The sequence below is a fragment of the Ailuropoda melanoleuca genome, chromosome 7 (assembly GCF_002007445.2).
Source record: "Ailuropoda melanoleuca isolate Jingjing chromosome 7, ASM200744v2, whole genome shotgun sequence".
Lineage (NCBI taxonomy): Eukaryota > Metazoa > Chordata > Mammalia > Carnivora > Ursidae > Ailuropoda > Ailuropoda melanoleuca.
Genome location: NC_048224.1, coordinates 34,509,259 through 34,527,552, shown reverse-complemented (window position 1 = coordinate 34,527,552; position 18,294 = coordinate 34,509,259). Strand labels below are relative to the sequence as shown.

Sequence of the window (18,294 nt, the reverse complement as noted above, 5' to 3'; positions counted from 1 at the left end):
ATTTTTAATTTCTGTCAGATTCGCTCTCATTTCTGCCCTTAGGGATTCTATATTCTCAGCAACGCTTTCTCTGATGCTTTTTTCAAGTTTACTCATCATCTTGACCATTGTTGCTCTGAATTCCATTTCTGATAATTGGGATACATCCATATGTATTAATTCTGTGGCCGAGGCCAATTCTGTGGCAGAGGCCACAGACTCATTATCTTTTCTTTGCTGGGGGGGACTTCTCCTTCTCGTCATTCTGATGAAGAGAGATTGCAGGGTTGTCCAGAGCCCAAGTGTTGACTGGGACCCAGGCCGTGCGCCCTTGTTTTATAGAGATCTTAGGGATGTGGGCTTCTTCCTTAAAGAGTTTATTTATTTATTTGAGAGAGAGAGAGACAGTCAGCAAGAAAGGGAACCCAAGCAGAGGAGTGGGAGAGGAAGAAGCAGGTTCCCGGTGGAGAAGCCCGATGAAGGACTCCTTACGGAGCGTTGTGATCACACCCTAATCCGAAGACAGGTGCTTGGTGACTGCGCCACTCAGGCGCTCCGGGTTGTGGGCTTCTTGATTTTTCAGCCTGCCTTCTGGGGGAGGGGCCTGCCTGCAGGTACTCAGAAAACCCTGTTTGGGTAGAGTCTCTGTGTCCCTTGCGAGGGGGGATGGGGATGGGCACCCTGTGAGCCGGTATTTCCGGGCTTTTGTTCTCTGGCGGCTTTCCCTGGCGGTTTGCTATGCCTCTTCTGAGAGAGCAGCAGCGGCTGAAATTCAGCCTCTGTCTCAGAACAGAGGGATCGCGGATCGTTCTCCACTGATGTTCTGGCCACTTTAACTCTGTTTCTGTTGGTGCTGCTCAACCCTGCAGCATCCCGGGCTGTGCGCCCCACACCCGGCGTCCCAGCCCTCACTTCCAGGGCCGGCACGTCTCTGTCCTTTGTGTTTCCAACCCCGCCCGCCGCCAGCCGCCCCGCGCGGGCTCCCGGAGCTCCCCGTCTCAGTCTGGTGTCTCACGGGTGCTGACCGCGAGTCCGCCTGCTCCCCCGTGCAGGTGGCCCTCCAGCCGCCAGCCGCCCCGCGGACGCTCCCGGAGCTCCCGGTCTCAGCCTCGATCCAGTGAGCACACCGGAGCTCCGGAGCTCCGTGAGATGCTTGGTGGTGCACGCTCCCGGCTCACGGACTCAGTCTGCCGTTTCCAGAGTGCGGGTCCGCGGTCCGCCCGCTCCCCGGTGCAGGTGGCCCGCCAGCCGCCCTGCGCGCGCGCTCCTGGAGCTCGCGTTCTAAGTCTGTTGTCTCGCGGGTGCCGTCCGCGAGTCCGCCTGCTCCCCCGTGCAGGTGGCCCGCCAACCGCCAGCCGTCCCGCGTGCGCTCCCGGAGCTCCCTTCTCAGCCTGCTGTCTCAAGCGTGCGGGTCCGCGGTCTGTCCGCTCCCCCTTGTAGGTGGCTACCGCTTCCCGGCGCCCTGACACGGCGGCTCCCTCCCCCTTCTGTTTAGCTTCCGATATCTGTGCGCGGTTTCACGGCTCCCCGCTTCGTACCTCGATACTCAGCGCTGGAGATGTTCATTTGTAGAGATCCAGATGTATCTTCCTGCGTCTCAGGCTGATTCCGTGGATATTCCTGCTGGTCTGGTACCTATCCAGCTCAACTCAGGGGACCGGCTGAAAAAGGTGTCCCCTACTCCTCCGCCATCTTAACCTCCCCCTACTCTCTCCTTTTATTCCCAGCCCTCCTATTTTAAGTACTTCCAGTTGATACGTCAAAGCAAATTTTAAGAAAAACTTATTATCTTAAGTACTTTAGAAAATAAAAGCTGAAATAAATAAAGTAAGCTTTTAACATGACAGGCTAGAAACAGAATTAACAAAATAAACCCAGAGGTGAAAGGCTGATGAGGAACAGATATATACATAATCTTAAAATGCCTCCTAACAAGTTACTTATTATTTACAGAGGGAAATAATTTTAGAGTGGAGAAACCTTGCAGACATCACTGTAAACAAACATCAGGTGACTCCTGTTATGATTAAGAACACATCTTTACTTCTACAGTAGTGCTACCAAAAATACATAACCTGAACTAATCTAATCAGATATACCCAAATTGAGGGCACTTTTGGAAAAAACACCTGGCCTATACTTTATCAATGTCAAAGTCAAGAAATACCAAAAAAAAAAAAAAAAAAAAGAGAAACCTTGCAGACATCACTGTAAACAAACATCAGGTGACTCCTGTTATGATTAAGAACACATCTTTACTTCTACAGTAGTGCTACCAAAAATACATAACCTGAACTAATCTAATCAGATATACCCAAATTGAGGGCACTTTTGGAAAAAACACCTGGCCTATACTTTATCAATGTCAAAGTCAAGAAATACCAAAAAAAAAAAAAAAAAAGGCTGATGAAATGCTCCAGATTAAATAACATTGAAGAGACAAAAACTACATGCAATGTATATTCTGGATCATATCCTGGAGGGGGCAAAGAATATTTATAAATGAACTTTTTGGACAACTGATGAAATCTAAATATGGCCCCTGGCTTAATAACAGTGTTGTATCACTGTTAAACTTTCTGATTTTAGTAACTGTTCTGTGGTTCTTAAATATTAACACACTTAAGTAATTTGAAGTAACTGGGCAAACGCTTCCAATTTACATTCAAGTGGTTCTGAAAAAAAATATGAATGAAAACATTCAAAGAGATGCTAAAGTACAAACTTCTAGTTATAAAATGAATAAGTTCTGGGATCTAATGTACAGCACAGTGACTACAGTTATTAATACTGTATTGTACACTTGAAATTTGCTAAGAGAGTCGGTCTTAAGTCACCAACACCACCAAAAAAAAAAAAGCTAACTACGTGAGATAATGAATATACTAATTAATTTGATTGTGATAATCATTTAACAATTCATATGCATATCAAACCATCAAATTGTATACTTTAAATGTATATAATTTTGTCAATTACACTTCATTAAAGCTGGAAAAAAATAAAATAAATGGAGCAAAATGTAAATGGTTGGTGAATCCGAGTAAAGTATCCAAGAATTCCTTGGCATATTCTGGCAACTTTTCTTTAAGTATGAAATATCAAAGGGAAAGTACAAAAAATAACAGTAATAATAATAAAGTCAGCCAGAGAAATAGAAGCAGTTTATAAAAATAAAAGTAGAAATCCATTAAACAGAAGCTAGAATGGGAGAAGGAGATGAGCAATCAATAAAGCCAACCTAAAGCTGTTCTTGGAAAAGACCGATAAAACAGACCATTGTTCAACAAGTCTGAGAAAGGGGGCAGGGGAAGGAACAAAAATAATGCAAAACATTAGAAGGAAAAATAAGGAAATCGTCTATTTACAAAGTTTTTTAATTATAGGAAAACAACATGCATTTAATCTAATAAACGTGAAAATGCAGTTGAAACGGACAATATAAATTAGCAAAATTCCCTTAAGAATAGAAACTTCAACATATAACTATGGAAAAAAAAAAACTACAGGGCGAAGATCTATCTTAAGAAAGGGGCTAACCCCGATAAATTAATGGAAAACATATACCAAATATGTTTGGATTACTCATTTTTATGCTATATAACCATTATGGAATATAGCAAAGGAGAAAAACTTAAATCATTCTATGAAACAACATAATCCCAACAGCCAAAATTATAAATAACGAAAAAAAGAGAGAGGAAGGAGGAAGGGAAAGAGACAGGAAGGGAGGGAAGAAGGAAAGGAAGAAGACATGGTAATTCTAACTCTGAGTATAATGGACAAATATATTAATAACAAATTGAAATCAGTCGTTTTTTGAAATGATAATAAAACATGACCAAGTAGATTTTATCCAAAGAACTAAAAAAGGATTCAATATTTAAAAATTCATTTAAAACATTCACTATACTAACAAATTATTATCTCCCCTTTAGACAGTTAAAGACTTAAAAATTCAATATTCCTGATTTTAAAAAAAAATCTAGCAATCTAAGAACAGAAAGAAAAGTATTTAACCTGAATAAAGCTATAAGAGAAAAGATTTTTTGATCTCACTAAAATTTAAAACTTCTATATGACAAAAGTCTGGAATAGTGTTTTGCAACTTACATATGGCAAATTCCAATAAATCAACAGAAAAAGACAACAAACATGAGAAAAATGAGCAAGTCACAAAGTGGGAAATATAAATGACTAATAAACACACGAAAAAACAAAGTCCTCCCTCAAGTCGTCTGTAATCAAGGAAAAACAAAATTTAAAAAGATGTTATATTTCTCACACATCCAATTGGCAGAAAAATTTACAGCTTAATATTTATTAATATTAACTTATTAGTTGGAAAAGGTGTGAAGAAATTCATATACTACTGTAAGAGTATTAAAAAGTCATTTTGAGGAATAATTTGGGAGTGTAAATCAAAATTTTTAATTTAAAACTGACTCAAGTGCTCAAGTATTGTTTATAATGCTGTGATAAAAATGAAAACAATCTAAACAACCATCATCAGAGAACAGTTAAACAAACCATGATCATTTGTGCTATGGAATACTATACAGGAACAATCAAGAGTGTGATAAAGCAATATCAACATGGGAAGATCCCTAAAACATGCTACTGAGTAAAAACAACCAAATACAATCATGTTGAACATCAATATTACAGCATGGAATCATTTATTTTTTTATTTTTTGGAATCATTTATGAGCAAAAATGCAAACACTATACATGTCTATAGGTACATGCATATACATGGAATGCACAGAAAAGGATTTGCAATACACAAAAATGTTAACTGTTATTATCTCTTGAGAAAGCCTAGGATTTGGGGGGATGGTCAAAGAGGATTTAAATTTATTTAATTATACTGATTATATTAATCATATTTGAATTCTTTTAAATAAAATGTTCATTTACTAATTGTATAAACAAAATTTTAACAAATTATGTCACACCCACTCTGTGGAATATAATGCGTCTATTTAAAAGAATGTAGCAGTTTTACATGCACTGATGTGAACAAAAAATCATATGTATATAAACAATATGTACAGTAAGAAATAATTTACAGGGGAAAAACAGAAAACCATGTATTTCTATCAGTACATATACAAGTAATACATAAAAGAAAGTCTTCAAGAATATATAACCAAACTATTAATTGTTCTCTCTTAGGAAAAGGCCCACTTATGCAAAAACAAAACAAACTACATAAATCTATGTGTGAGTTCAGTACAGTAACATCATCATACTTGTATTAATATAGGAATTCATCTGTATGTCATCAGGGAAAAAAAGAAGGAGATAAAAGTCAAATAGTGCAACCCACCATTTCACACAACAAAATGTGCCCAGGAGTGAACATTAGTTGGCAGATGTGCATTTTCTGTGGTGTACATATCCTGTCAAGTGAAGTGATGCCAAGGTTTAATGATATGCATCTGGTGATAATTCAAGAAATGGTGACCTGTTCCAATCTGGAAGAAAAATCAGCTATAAGAAATGTACTAAAAGGCAGGACATCAATCTTCAGTGTAGCAATTTCCCCTAAACCTAAGAATTTTCAAGAATTATTTTGATAATACATGATCATGCTATCTTTAAAGCCAACCCCCCACATAAGATGTGATACCACTATGTCTCTACCTAAATATTATGACCTACCTCAATATGTGTACAGGCAATACAGCAGCACACAGTGGTGACCGATTATAACATTGGACAGTCAGCCTAATAAATGAGTATAATCTTTTCTTTAGGTAAGGGTCATTAGCTCCCATCCTGTACCATCTTCATGTTGAAAAGCAATATAGAGGGGTACGTGGGTGGCTCAGTCAGTTAAGCATCTGTCAGCCTTCAGCTAAGGTCATGATCCCAGGGTTGGCTCCCTGCTCAGCGGCGAGTCTGCTTCTCCCTCTCTCTCTGCCCCTCCCCCCACTAGCCTGCACTGGTCTCTCTCTAATAAATAAATAAAAAAATTTTTTTTTAAAAAGCAATATAGAGCGCTTAAGGGTACAGACTCTAGAGTTTAACTGCTTAGATACAAATCCTGGCACCAGCACTTGTGTGAATTCATCAAGTTAATTGTTTGCTTTCCCACATCTTAAAACACACACACACACACACACAAAGTTAATTGTTTGCTTTCCCACATCTTATAACACACACACACACACACACAGAAGAGGTAAAGAAAAAAGTAACTACACCACTCAGTTGTTGTAAGGATTAACTAAGGATCAACTACAAGTGAGTCCTTTGAAATCACTTAGAATGGGGGCCTACCACATAGTAAGCAACCAAATATTAGCTTATCACTATTATTACATAAGTAAATAAAAATAAAAAGCAAAATTACTCTCTCCTATTTCTGCCATTCCATCACACTTCTATTCTGAGTTGTCTGAGACAACTTTCAAACTTTCTTCCTATGCTTATTTACACACACACACCCCTTTCCCCCCCTTACTCTTAACTCTCTCCTAAACCTACCGTGCATGTATGTGTGTGTGTCTCTCTCTCTCACAGGCCTACTGGTTAGCCGTGGGAAAGCGTTCTGGAAATGGGAGTTCTAACTGCATGAGAGCCATAACGGGACCATCACAGCACAGTCACTATGAAGAACACATTCTAAGGTAACTGATTGCTCTGAATAGACAGACAGTCAGGAATACTCACTGGGGTCTGTCCTCTGTGTTCCTTGGTATTACTCTTATGGAGATTCAGCATTACCTTCACCCATCTGATATTCACCACTCACTGACTCAGCCAAATTCAAATGTACCCAGGTTTTCCTTTGACCATTAAAACAATCCGAATCAAATTTACTAAATGATTTCATATAAATGATGTGCTCATATAAAATTCATTTCTGATTAAGTCTATCAAAATAACTTTCCTTTTTCCTCAACTTGCACATTTTATTCTTTCCTCTTAGGACATCACATTCTAGATATTGTTTTTAAGTGTTCCATTACAAAGTTCTTACCTATTAAAATTCTAAGAGACTTTAATATAGAGTAGGGCTCTATAAATGTACTGAATGACAGAAAAATGTATTTGAAGTATTTCAAGCGCTCAAATATTATGGTTTTACTACCATGAATTTCCCTTTGTATTGTCACAAATCAAAGAAGCATCTGTAATTACACACCAGTTTTGTGATGTCTTTGTAGGACCACTAAACCCTCTTGGCTTAACTTTCAACTTCCATAAAATTAGAATAATACATAACTTACAAGGATTAAAATAAGGAAATAAACATAAAAAAACACTCTTACTACCTAGTACATGGCAGACACTTTGTTGATTTATCTACTGAATGGACTGATCACGACCCACAGAGAAAGCAGGCAAAATGTGACCCTTGGGCTGCTTTTATTCTCTAAGCCCAAGATCTAATTCTTTTGAGTTCTTATTGCTAGGATGAAAAAACATCACAGCTCTAAAAAACTACTCATAACCCTAAGAGACTTAAATCAGTGATATTAAGATTTTATTAGAGAAAAAAGAAAGGAAAAGAACAGAATTAAAGGGTCCTCCTCACATCAATCTTTTTTGCCTAATTTTCAAAATTATGTCAGCTAGAAAAATTTCCCTAACTCAAATTGGCTTTTCTATAAAGCTCTCTTCAGTACACACACTATGGTAACACATTTTACAGTATAAGGCAATCTTATGACAAATTTCTTTAGGTGTTATGTTCCTTTGTATATATCATACCAGTACCAGAATTAGTTTATAGTGAAGTTAAACTGTGAAAATACAGAAAGTTAACCAGAAACAGCTTGTATATCTTTCCAGAGTGTAAATAATTTTCAGTAGGAAAAAACAGTTAATATGATAGCTTTAAACTTTTTCTCAGTTTTAAAACAAAGATGTATTCCTTTAGCTAAGGAACAAACCGTGTTAATTAAGTTATGTTATTTTATTTTTAACATGCTGATATTTAAAAGACAAAAAATTCTCTGTCCTACCTTGATTTAAGATATCTGTGCTATGCTAGAAATAGAATTATTTTCCCCAAAGCTCTTAGCAATATTTGTCACATTGAGGCCTTACTCTAATTCAAAGTATATGAGTTTTGAAGCACTCATAATCATCTATGGACTTTAACATCAAAATATTTTCATTATGAAACGAAAGCTAGAAAATATAGTCATATTCTCCTTCCAGTTTTGGATCAAGTTTGAATCATAGTGGGCCAAGTAAATCCAAAGACCCACCTTGTGGTTATTTCCCCAGTTCCTCAATGTATAACTACAACAGACAGAGGCAGCAACTGACACAAAGCCCGTATTGATTCTCTGATCTATGGAGTAAGGATTGGTATGATAGAAACACTCAAGTAGAAGCTCCTAGAGTTTCTTCTCCTTCTCAAGGTATTTTTAAAAAGCAATACCACAGAGATGGATGCCATAACCAAAAACACCAAAGATGAAAAGGTGGTGATAGCTATCATATCCATCACTGAACTTACTTATTTGGTCTATATGTAAAGCAGATGGATCTTGGAAAATGACTGGGGATTATCATAAATGTAGACAGATAGTGACTCCAACTGCAGCTGGTATTCAAGATACAGTACTTTTACTGGAACAAAACAACATAACCCCTATAACCTGGTAAGCAAATCGTTTTTCTCCATATTAATTTGCAAGGAACCCCAGAAACACTTTGCTTTTACCTGGCTAGACAAACAGTACACAATTGTGGGTCTTGCCTTAGGTCTATGTCAACTCTCCTGCTCTCCAACAAAATCCACAGAGATTTTGATCATATTGGGAATCCATACATCACACTGGCCCACTACACTGATGACATTATACTGACTGGATCTACGGGCAGGAAGTAGCCAGTACTTTAGATATCCCAACATGACATATGCAAACCAGAAAGTAGGAAGCTAAACTCCACTGCTAGGATTCGGTACCAGTCAGAGTCCACTTAGGAGAAAATACACAGTTATTTTAACAGGGGGAATTTACTATAAACACATTAAGTATAAGATTGTTAACTAGATTGTTGAAAAGGTAAAAAGTAAATACTATGGTATCACAGAGGTATCAACTACAGAAAGCAGTTTACCACTGCTGAGGAAACAAAGGATGGGTTGAAATTATTTAAACTTAGAAACTTGAAAAAACACCTCTTTAGAAACATAACTGAGACTCCTAAGGAGGGGACACTGCTTAGCTGTTCACTCTACAAATAAAATACTGGGTTTAAAGCTCTTATCTCAAACTACACAGTTAGTGATAGTGTTTTAACACTGGTCTCCTGATTTTATGAGTTCTTTCTACCAAACCACACTCCCTGACCACTATTTTAAGTCATGTCAATCAAATATTCTTTCACTTATAAAATTAAAGATATTTAAGTAAGATTCTCTAAACAAATAGAAGCAAATTGTGAACTGTCATTTCTGAGACATCCTTTTCCAACCTTCACTGGGCAGAACAAACTGTCACTTTCTAAAACATCACATAACAAAAGGGGCTTTTGGGGTTTCATGAATGTTCTATTTTTATCCAGATGTTGACTAAATAGATGTGCTTATTTTTAAAATTCATTGAGCTATACGTTTACAACTTTTGTACTTTTCTGTACGCTGTTATGTGTGGATTCATAAAGACAGCAAAACAGATTCAACAGAACTGACAAATTCTTGACATATTAATCCTTTCATTTCCCATAAATTACAACGGGACACAATAATAAGCTTTATTCCTGGATTTAATTCCTAAAAGTAAAGGAAAAACTCATTGGTGATATGGAAATGAGCTCATTTGGTTGAGCATCTGCCTTTGGCTCAGGTCATGATTCCAGGGTCCTGGGATAGAGTCCCACATTGGGCTCCCTGCTCAGTGGGGGGAGCCTGCTTCTCCCTCTCCCATTCCCCCTGCTTGTGCGCTCACTCTCTGTCAAATAAATAAATAAAATCTTAAAAAAAAAGAAAAGGAAATGACAGAAATCATGGGAGAATAAAACCATGTCAAATGAAAGCTTATTGAGAAATTGCTAAATATTGAGAAACCAGAAACATTAAATGGACCTGCAAAAAGAGAGCACAGAATATTTGAGAACTTTGGAATTAGCCTAAGACCTAGCTCCATAATTTATTAACTAATGTGACTTAAATACAGTTACTTTATTCCTGTAAGGCTATTCCTCATCTGTAAAAGGAGTTCAATAATACCTATCATAAAGTGATGTGAGGATAAGAATTAAGATACTACAATGTTTTTGCATGTAACTGAAATGAATATTATTATTGTATAGGAAAGGTAGCAAAACCTATGTGATACTATCAAAAAAAGAAGACAATAGCACAGATGAGTTCCTTTAGGGCTACAACAACATCTTTCATCTTGGTATCCTCAATATCTAATATAGCGCCTGATATGCAGTGGAGTTTCAATAAATATTGGCTTAACTGAAGTCCCTGGGATTCGAGAGAGGTTAGCAAAATAGTGATGGGAGAATTAAGGGGAAAAATAGATTTTGTGTGTAAAAATCAAGTAGAAATAATTGTAGATTAAATTTTCAGAAAGTCTTACAGAAAATAGCAACTGGATATGAATGCATGATTGAAGAAATGTGTTCATTTTAATGAAGATTTAAATAAGAAAAGAGAGAAGGCAGATTAAAAATGGAAGAGAGATTACAGTTGATGATGTAAACTTTCTGTTAAATGGTTTCTGACTAATAGCCCTCAAGGCAGCATTTTCCAACTTCCTAATAAAATACCCAGGAAAATGGAAAACAAGCAAAACCTATCCTACTAACCGAAACTAAAAACCATAGATAATCAGATGCCAGGGTTTAGGAGAAACTAAAGTTGATTATTTACAAACGAAGGTAAATTAAGAAATAAAAAAACAGGGGCTCCTGGGTGCCTCAGTCGGTTAGGCATCTGCCTTCGGCTCAGGTCATGATCCCAGGGTCCTGGAATCAAGCTCCACATCCGGCTCTGTGCTCAGCTGGGACCCTGCCTCTCCCTCTGCTTGCCACTCTGCCTACTTGTGCTCTGTCAAATAAATAAATAAATAAATAAATAAATAAAATAAATAAGAAAGAAAGAAGAAAGAAAGAAAGAAAGAAAGAAAGAAAGAAAGAAAGAAAAAAGAAAGGAAGGAAGGAAAGAAAAAGAAAGAAAGAAAGAAAGAAAGAAAGAAAGAAAGCAATCTAATTTATTAAATACTCTGATGTCTTTGCTTGAAGCACAAGTCATGTGGAAAAGTAAATGAGGGGAAAACCATCATTTTTCCTTGGATTTGAAGGCCTACGACCTAAACCAAACAAAAAAAGGATGCTGTCCTTATCCACACCACAGAAAGAAAGAGTTAATCCGTTTTACCCTCTTGTCTCCACTAGCACTTTTTAAGATGTAAATAGTAGGAAAGTGAAGAGTGAGGTATTGGCGGTGGTAGAGCACATTCCAAAAGTCAAGAGTCTCAAGGAGTAACGCTTGAGAGAACAAAAAGAAGAATCCTGGTACTACATAGATGAATAGTTTTATTGTACTATTGGTCTAAGTTCTAGAGAATCAGTCAATGGGGGACAAGAAAAGTTGCCAATTAAGTAAAAATTTATATAAGGAACTGGCAAATCAAAATCCCTAATGAATTAAAATAATATCTCAAACAAAAATAATACCTCAAACAGAGTTTATCCAAAGAATGTAAGGATGATTCATCATTTTTTTAAGTTTTAATTTTTATTTATTTTTTTAGTAATCTCTACGTAGACCCAACATGGGGCTTGAATTCACAACCCTGAGATCAAGAGTCGCATGCTCTTCTTTTTTTTTTTTTTTTTTTTTTAAATTTTTTTTTTTTTTTTTTTTTTTTAAAGATTTTATTTATTTATTCGACAGAGATAGAGACAGCCAGTGAGAGAGGGAACACAAGCAGGGGGAGTGGGAGAGGAAGAAGCAGGCTCACAGCGGAGGAGCCCGATGTGGGGCTCGATCCCATAACGCCGGGATCACGCCCTGAGCCAAAGGCAGACGCCCAACCGCTGTGCCACCCAGGCGCCCCAAGAGTCGCATGCTCTTCTGACTGAGCCAGTCAAGCACCCCTGATTTATCATTTTAAAAAATGTATTACATTATAAATAGGAAAAACAATATGATCAACTCAATAAGTAGAAATACAAACAGCCAATAAACTTAAGCAGCACACATTCAGCAACCATGACAGATGCAAATGAAAACTATTTTTCTGATCATTAGGATGACAAGATATTTAAGAATAACAGCGGGGTGGGGGGGGAAGCAAATACTGTGGAAGAAACAGGCAGTCCAACACATTTCTTTTAAAAGCTTAAACAGGTACACTCCTTTGTATGCATTCTATCATTTTTACCTGTTTATAAGCACTGGTACTGGAATATAAAATATTTTTCACACCATGTGTAATACTGTTTTAGCATTCAATTAGTCCAGTGCTTCTCAAATGTTTTGGTCTCGAGAGTCCTTGCACCCCTAAAAATTAGTGAGTAGATGAATGGTTGCAGGGACTGGGAGAGGGCTGACTACAAAGGGGCAGGAGGGAATCTGGGATGAGTGATGAAACTATTGCATATCCTCATAGTAGTGGTAATCACGTCTGTGTTTTCCAAAATCATAAACTTTATTAACAAAAAGGGTGAATATAATATATGCAAATTAAACCTTTAAAAAGTCAGACCTGAAAAAAAATTCTTGAAGACCCCAAAGAGCTTTTATTTGAGTTACAGGTATTAATATTTAGCATATTAGAAATTATTAACTGAGAAAATTTTAAAGTAGTACTTAATGTTTTCATTTTAAAAATAATAACTGTACATGTTAACATAAGTTATGTATTCTTTATGAAAAATAACTGTTTTCCAAAGTAAAAAACATTTTGTGAGAAAATTCCCACTGTTTTATATGTTAGCAAATCTCTTTTAATGTCTGGCTTCAAAGAGAAAAGAGCTGGAATCTTATATCTGTTTCTGTATTCAATCTGTTACAGTATCACAGGTCATGTAGCCTCTGGAAAACTCCACTGTACACTTGTGAGAAAATTAGTGTAAAAAAGACAAATCACATCTGCATATTATTATGAAAATAACTTTGACCTTTGAGAACCTGATGTAGTCTATACAAGAAAATTTCAAATACTGAATATGGCATGACAATGTACTTCTTTTCAAATCAGGGAAACACTTTTTTACGCAGATTATTTGTCCTGATTTAATACAATATTCACCTTTTCCAGGTCAAAACTTCTACCAAACAATGCTTTAGACGGAGCTACAAACATCAATGTAAATGAAAAATATTTCCGAGACCAAACAGTTAAAAAAAAAACAAAAACAAAAAACAGTCCATAAGAGGTACAGTACCTCCTCAAGCCCTCACTCATTAACTCTCTCTATAGAACCAGGCAGCGTGAACAGGGAGAAATTAGGAAAAGAAAATAAACGTCTGAACTCAAAGAAAGAAGAGATCCACAAAACCAAAAGGCAAACTGAGTAACTGCAAAAATAAAGCAGTACAAAAGTAAACATATCCTGAACGTAAAATACAAGAAAATACAAATATAGCTCCTTGGCCATATACTAAAAAAAAAACAAAAAAAAAACTCAAAACGCTGTATTCAGACTCTAGCACCAGTCTACAGATAGTGACTTCTGGACTGTGTCACTCATAAGACGGAAAACGGGGATCCACCCTCTTCCAACAATCACTTTATCCAGCATGCTAAGCAAGGTGACAAAGCGCTACGTTATGAGGAATAGCGGCGTGCCTGCTTGAGGTTTTTTAAGTGTTGATACAACTTTCAGGACTGCAGAACAGTCCAGAACTACTCACTGTTCCAAGTGACCAATTCCCACTTGCTGTCCCCGGGAGTTCTGTCCCCAGGTGACTTTTAAATACTGTACTTTCCAAGGAAGTGGTGGCACCACCGGGAGACCGAGCACATCCTGGGCGGGCGCAAGCAGGACCCGGGCTCCGAAACGCCGCAGAGGCTTCTCTGTCACCTGCCCCTTACGCGACGTCGCGGACCCGAGGTCGCGCCTCCTCTGACGAGTACCGGGGCCACCTCCCTTCCCTACCTCAGTTTCCCCACCTGCGCTCGAGGGGCCGGAAGGGTCGGCTCGCGGCGCCCCTCCAGTTCGACTACAAGGACTCTGGGACAGAGGCAGCTCGGCCGTTCAGGCGACTCAGGCCGTCCTTTCCGTGAGAGGTACCCCGAGGGGGCCAGTCTGCGGCTCCCCGCACTCACCCGGCTGACGCTTCAGCGCCATCACGGACACCAGGTAGTGGGCGATGTCAAAAAAGGGGAACATAGACGTGCGAGAAAAGGCAAGGGTCAGCTCATCCCACGGAGAATCCATGACGACGACGGACCCCCGCAGGCGAAGCAGCCCGGGCGACGGGTTTCTGCCGTGCGCGGCGAAAAGTGGGGGAGGGGGCCACCGTGGTCGCGCGCCCTTCCGCGCGTCCTGGAGGAGCTCTGCGCGTGCGCCCTGGGACCCGAAGCCGGCGCGCTTTGGGGCGGGGCCGCGTGTCGGGGGGGGGAATGGGCGGAGCGAGCGGCTTCCCTGCTGTTCCCACAGGGCCGGGTCTGGTTCTCCAAGTAAGGATCTGGCATCTTTGTGCTGGAAGCTGTGCCAGATCCAGGAGAATGGGCAGCACCGATATGTAACATCCATAATGAATTTAAAAATACATTACTTATGTTAACATTAGCACATTTATTGTTTTAAAGCGAATACGTAAAGAACTATTTTGAATTTTTCTGTTAAAACTTCTAATATGCTAAGTAATGATCATGTAACCCATGTAAAGTCTTGAGGACTCTTTTTGGGTCCTCAAGAAATTTGTTACGTCAGCTTTAAGGGTTTAATTTACATACGTTTTATTCACCCTTTTAAATATAAAGTTCCATGATTTTGGATAAACCTATGCAGTCCAGAAAGGTAGAGGTTCAGAGTGGAATTAATGTCTTCAAATTGATTCACCTAACATTTCTCAAGCAACCGTAATGTGCAAGTGACACCGTGATTTAATGGCGGTATAAAAAAGAAAACAATCACATCCTGCCCTTAATAAGCGTATGTTTTCCCAAGAGATTAAAAAAAAAAATTGAGGTCACAGGTAATTTGCACAAAGCTGTTAGTGAGTAGGGTAGGTGCCATGCTAGGGCAGTTCCGAGAAGAGGAAGACTATTTCAGGGACGCGGTAAGGCGAACTGGCCTTTACAGGCTAGAAGAGAGATAGACGGAGGTATTTTGGCTGTACTACAAAGTGAGAAATGAGGTTGGAAAAAAAAAAATCCTTGAATGGCATACTATAAACTATGCGGTTTGGCTTCAGAGTCTAAGCTCTTGCTCACTACATTATCCTCAGACAAATCAAAGCCAGAATCCATTCTCTTAACTGTTATACTAAACTGGGTTTTTCCCTTTTTGATGGGGGGGGGGTTGGTAAAGTGCAATCAACCAGTAAGTTTAGGAATAAATTGGTGAGAAGAGGCTAAAGACAAGGAAAACCAAAGGGTATTCACGGTCCCAGCGAAAGGTAGTAGAGGTTGACGACAACAGGAGCCGGGACTGAGATGGGGAAACATACAATAGAAGCAGAATAAGCTGGGGGCGCCTGGGTGGCGCAGTTGTTAAGCGTCTGCCTTCGGCTCAGGGCGTGATCCCAGTGTTCTGGGATCAAGCCCCACATCGGGCTTCTCTGCTAGGATCCTGCTACTTCCTCTCCCACTCCCCCTGTTTGTGTTCCCTCTCTCGCTGGCTGTCTCCCTCTGTCAAATAAATAAATAAAATCTTAAATAAAAAAGCAGAATAAGCTAGATGTCAACTCAGCCTGCCAAAGGATATGGAGAGTGGGTGAGTAGGAGGATTATAGTTACATTCAAAGAAATAGGAAACAAGGAGGAGCAGGCTTGGGTAAGAAAAACACAAGTCGAATTTGGCACATTTTTTTCTTTGATGTGTCAACAGGTCATGCTGGCACCAGGGCACTGGAAATACATGATGAGCTGCTAGATGGGTTAGAGCCTTGTGGGAGTGTGCACTGCCACAGGAGACTTAAACTGATTTTTTAAAAATCTGAGTATTTGTCTGTTTGTTTTAATTCATTTAACAAATGTTTTTTGGGTGTCTGCTATGGACCAGGCATTTTGCTGGATGTGAGAGGCCCCTTCCTAAACACTAAGTGTTCAAAAGGTGGGAAAATTGTAGTAAATCTCTATATTTTACTACTTATCAAGAAAGAACATGGGGCACCTGGGTGGCTCAGTTGGTTAAGCGTCTGCCTTCAGCTCAGGTCATGATCCTGGGATCAAGCCCCACATCCTATCTGGGTCCCTGCTCAGGAGGAGTCTACTTCTCCCTCTTCCTCTGACCCTCCCCCCTGCTCGTCCTCCCTCTCTTTCTCTTTCTCATTCTCTCAAATGAATAAATGAAAGATCTTATTTTAAAAAAGAAAGAAAGAAAAAAGAAAGAAAGAACAGACTTGCTAAAAAAACCTTTTCATTATGTGGTTTTCTAAGCAGTACTTTCCATAGAGAAAGGTCTTTAGATCTTTAGCAAAACTAAAGGAAAAAAGCAATACCTGTGATTATTTATACTTCCGTGTTTCAGTTGATTCTTTCCATGCTTTTTGTACATTCCTTTATCTTTGGAATTGTAGTGTTATGAATTTAGGGGCAGAACTTGGATATTATTTCCCAAAAGGTTTTACATTTGACAGTCTTAAATTTCATAAAATAATGTGTTTTGTCCTTGGACTTCAAAAGTAGTATACGTGGGGGCGCCTGGGTGGTGCAGTCGTTAAGCTGTCTGCCTTGGGCTCAGGGTGTGATGCCGGCATTCTGGGATCGAGCCCCACGTCAGGCTCTTCCACTGGGAGACTGCTTCTTCCTCTCCCACTCCCCCTGCTTGTGTTCCCTCTCTCACTGGCTGTCTCTCTCTCTGTCAAATAAATAAATAAAATCTTTAAAAAAAAAGTATATGTGAAGTAATCTTTACAACATCTCCAATGATAGTTTATGCCACTATCATTCTGCAGTATAATTAAATTAATTATTAATACCAATAGGACAACATAAAAAGCATCAGAGATTTTTTTTTAAAAGCAGATAAATCCAACATTTTACTTACCCTAAGCAGACTAATTCCAACAGAAAGAAATGAATCACTTCAGGCTCTCCTGATAATCTGAAACTTGTTTCATTTCAAAAACTGAGAAAAAGTTGGGTCTGCATCTGCCTAGAGTCTAAAGAAAAAAAAATTTTTAAATCTAAGGGAAATGAAATTATAATCTTAAAAAAAGACAAGTTCTATCCAAATTTTAAATATGGGCACTGTATTTGCTTCTGGTCAGTGCTTCAGTTATTTAGTCTAATAAAATAATCCAGAGTAGAAGAAAATGAGCAATGAAAGGAAGAAAGGCTTTGAATTGGTAACAGAGAAAGGCAAGACTGGGGGGAACTACGTGTGAAAATTCAAACTTTTCCTGATTTTTGGAAGCAGTTTACAAAGTTCCATAATCATTGCAGATAAAAATGAATCTGTATTATAAAATATTGCTTATCTATTAGAAAGTAAAGCTGGTCTGGTATGAACATCTAGAAGATTTTTGACTCAAAAGCAAGCATCTGAGTTCAAAAACACGTGAAACTAATTTTTGTAAACCAGCTTTCTCAACACCACTACTATTGACAGTTCTTTCTTGTGGGGACTGTCTTATGCATGTTTAACACCATTCCTAGCCTCTACCCAATAGATGCCAGTAACACACATACAGCAAAAATGTCTCCAGATATTGCCAAATGTCCAGTGGAAGGCTGGGGCGAAAATGCCCCTCCTTCAGAACTACCATTATAAATAAATAAATAAATATTTTTTTGCAGTCTGTGCCTCTGTTTGTACAAACATTATGGGCATGCCACTAATATTAATCATCAAGTTAATTCTAGAACAACTCACATAGCCCTTCTTCGTCTCAGCTTGCTCACCCATGCCCCCAAGCCAAGTTGGCAAAATCCCAAAAACTAGTATCTCAAAATGTAATCCTATTTCTTCTCTGCAATACTGGTTTCTATCCACTGAGTGGCATGCCTCTCACTTTGGGAAATCAGTAACAGTAAGTTTTTAAAGAACCATAAAGAGTCCATAGTTAGGAGGTTTCATATTAAAGGGGCTAATTGCACTTCCAAACTTTGGTATTCCAGTTAAACATTTTCATTCTGAAGTTATTTTGATAGGTATTTGATAACTATGCCATATCAAATCATAGTGTAATATGACATTTACAAAAAAATA

At 38.6% G+C, this 18,294-nt stretch overlaps 1 protein-coding gene across 2 annotated transcripts in view; it reads right to left on the bottom strand.

Moving 5' to 3' along the window:
- Positions 1-14,491, bottom strand: part of TMEM38B (transmembrane protein 38B) — a 52,786-nt gene extending 38,295 nt beyond the window's left edge. Inside the window, exons 1-2 of one of the 2 annotated variants that reach the window (XM_034664228.1) lie at positions 14,241-14,370; positions 5,312-5,459 (exon numbers count right to left, since the gene is read on the bottom strand). Coding sequence is in view for 1 of the 2 variants with exons in the window: in XM_002927670.4 (XP_002927716.1) it covers positions 14,241-14,352 (112 nt within the window). In the remaining variant the exon portion in view is untranslated. Of the gene's footprint in view, positions 1-5,311; positions 5,460-14,240 lie in introns of both variants that reach the window. The other variant, XM_002927670.4, reaches the window with a different exon arrangement.
- Between the last annotated feature and the right edge of the window lie 3,803 nt (positions 14,492-18,294).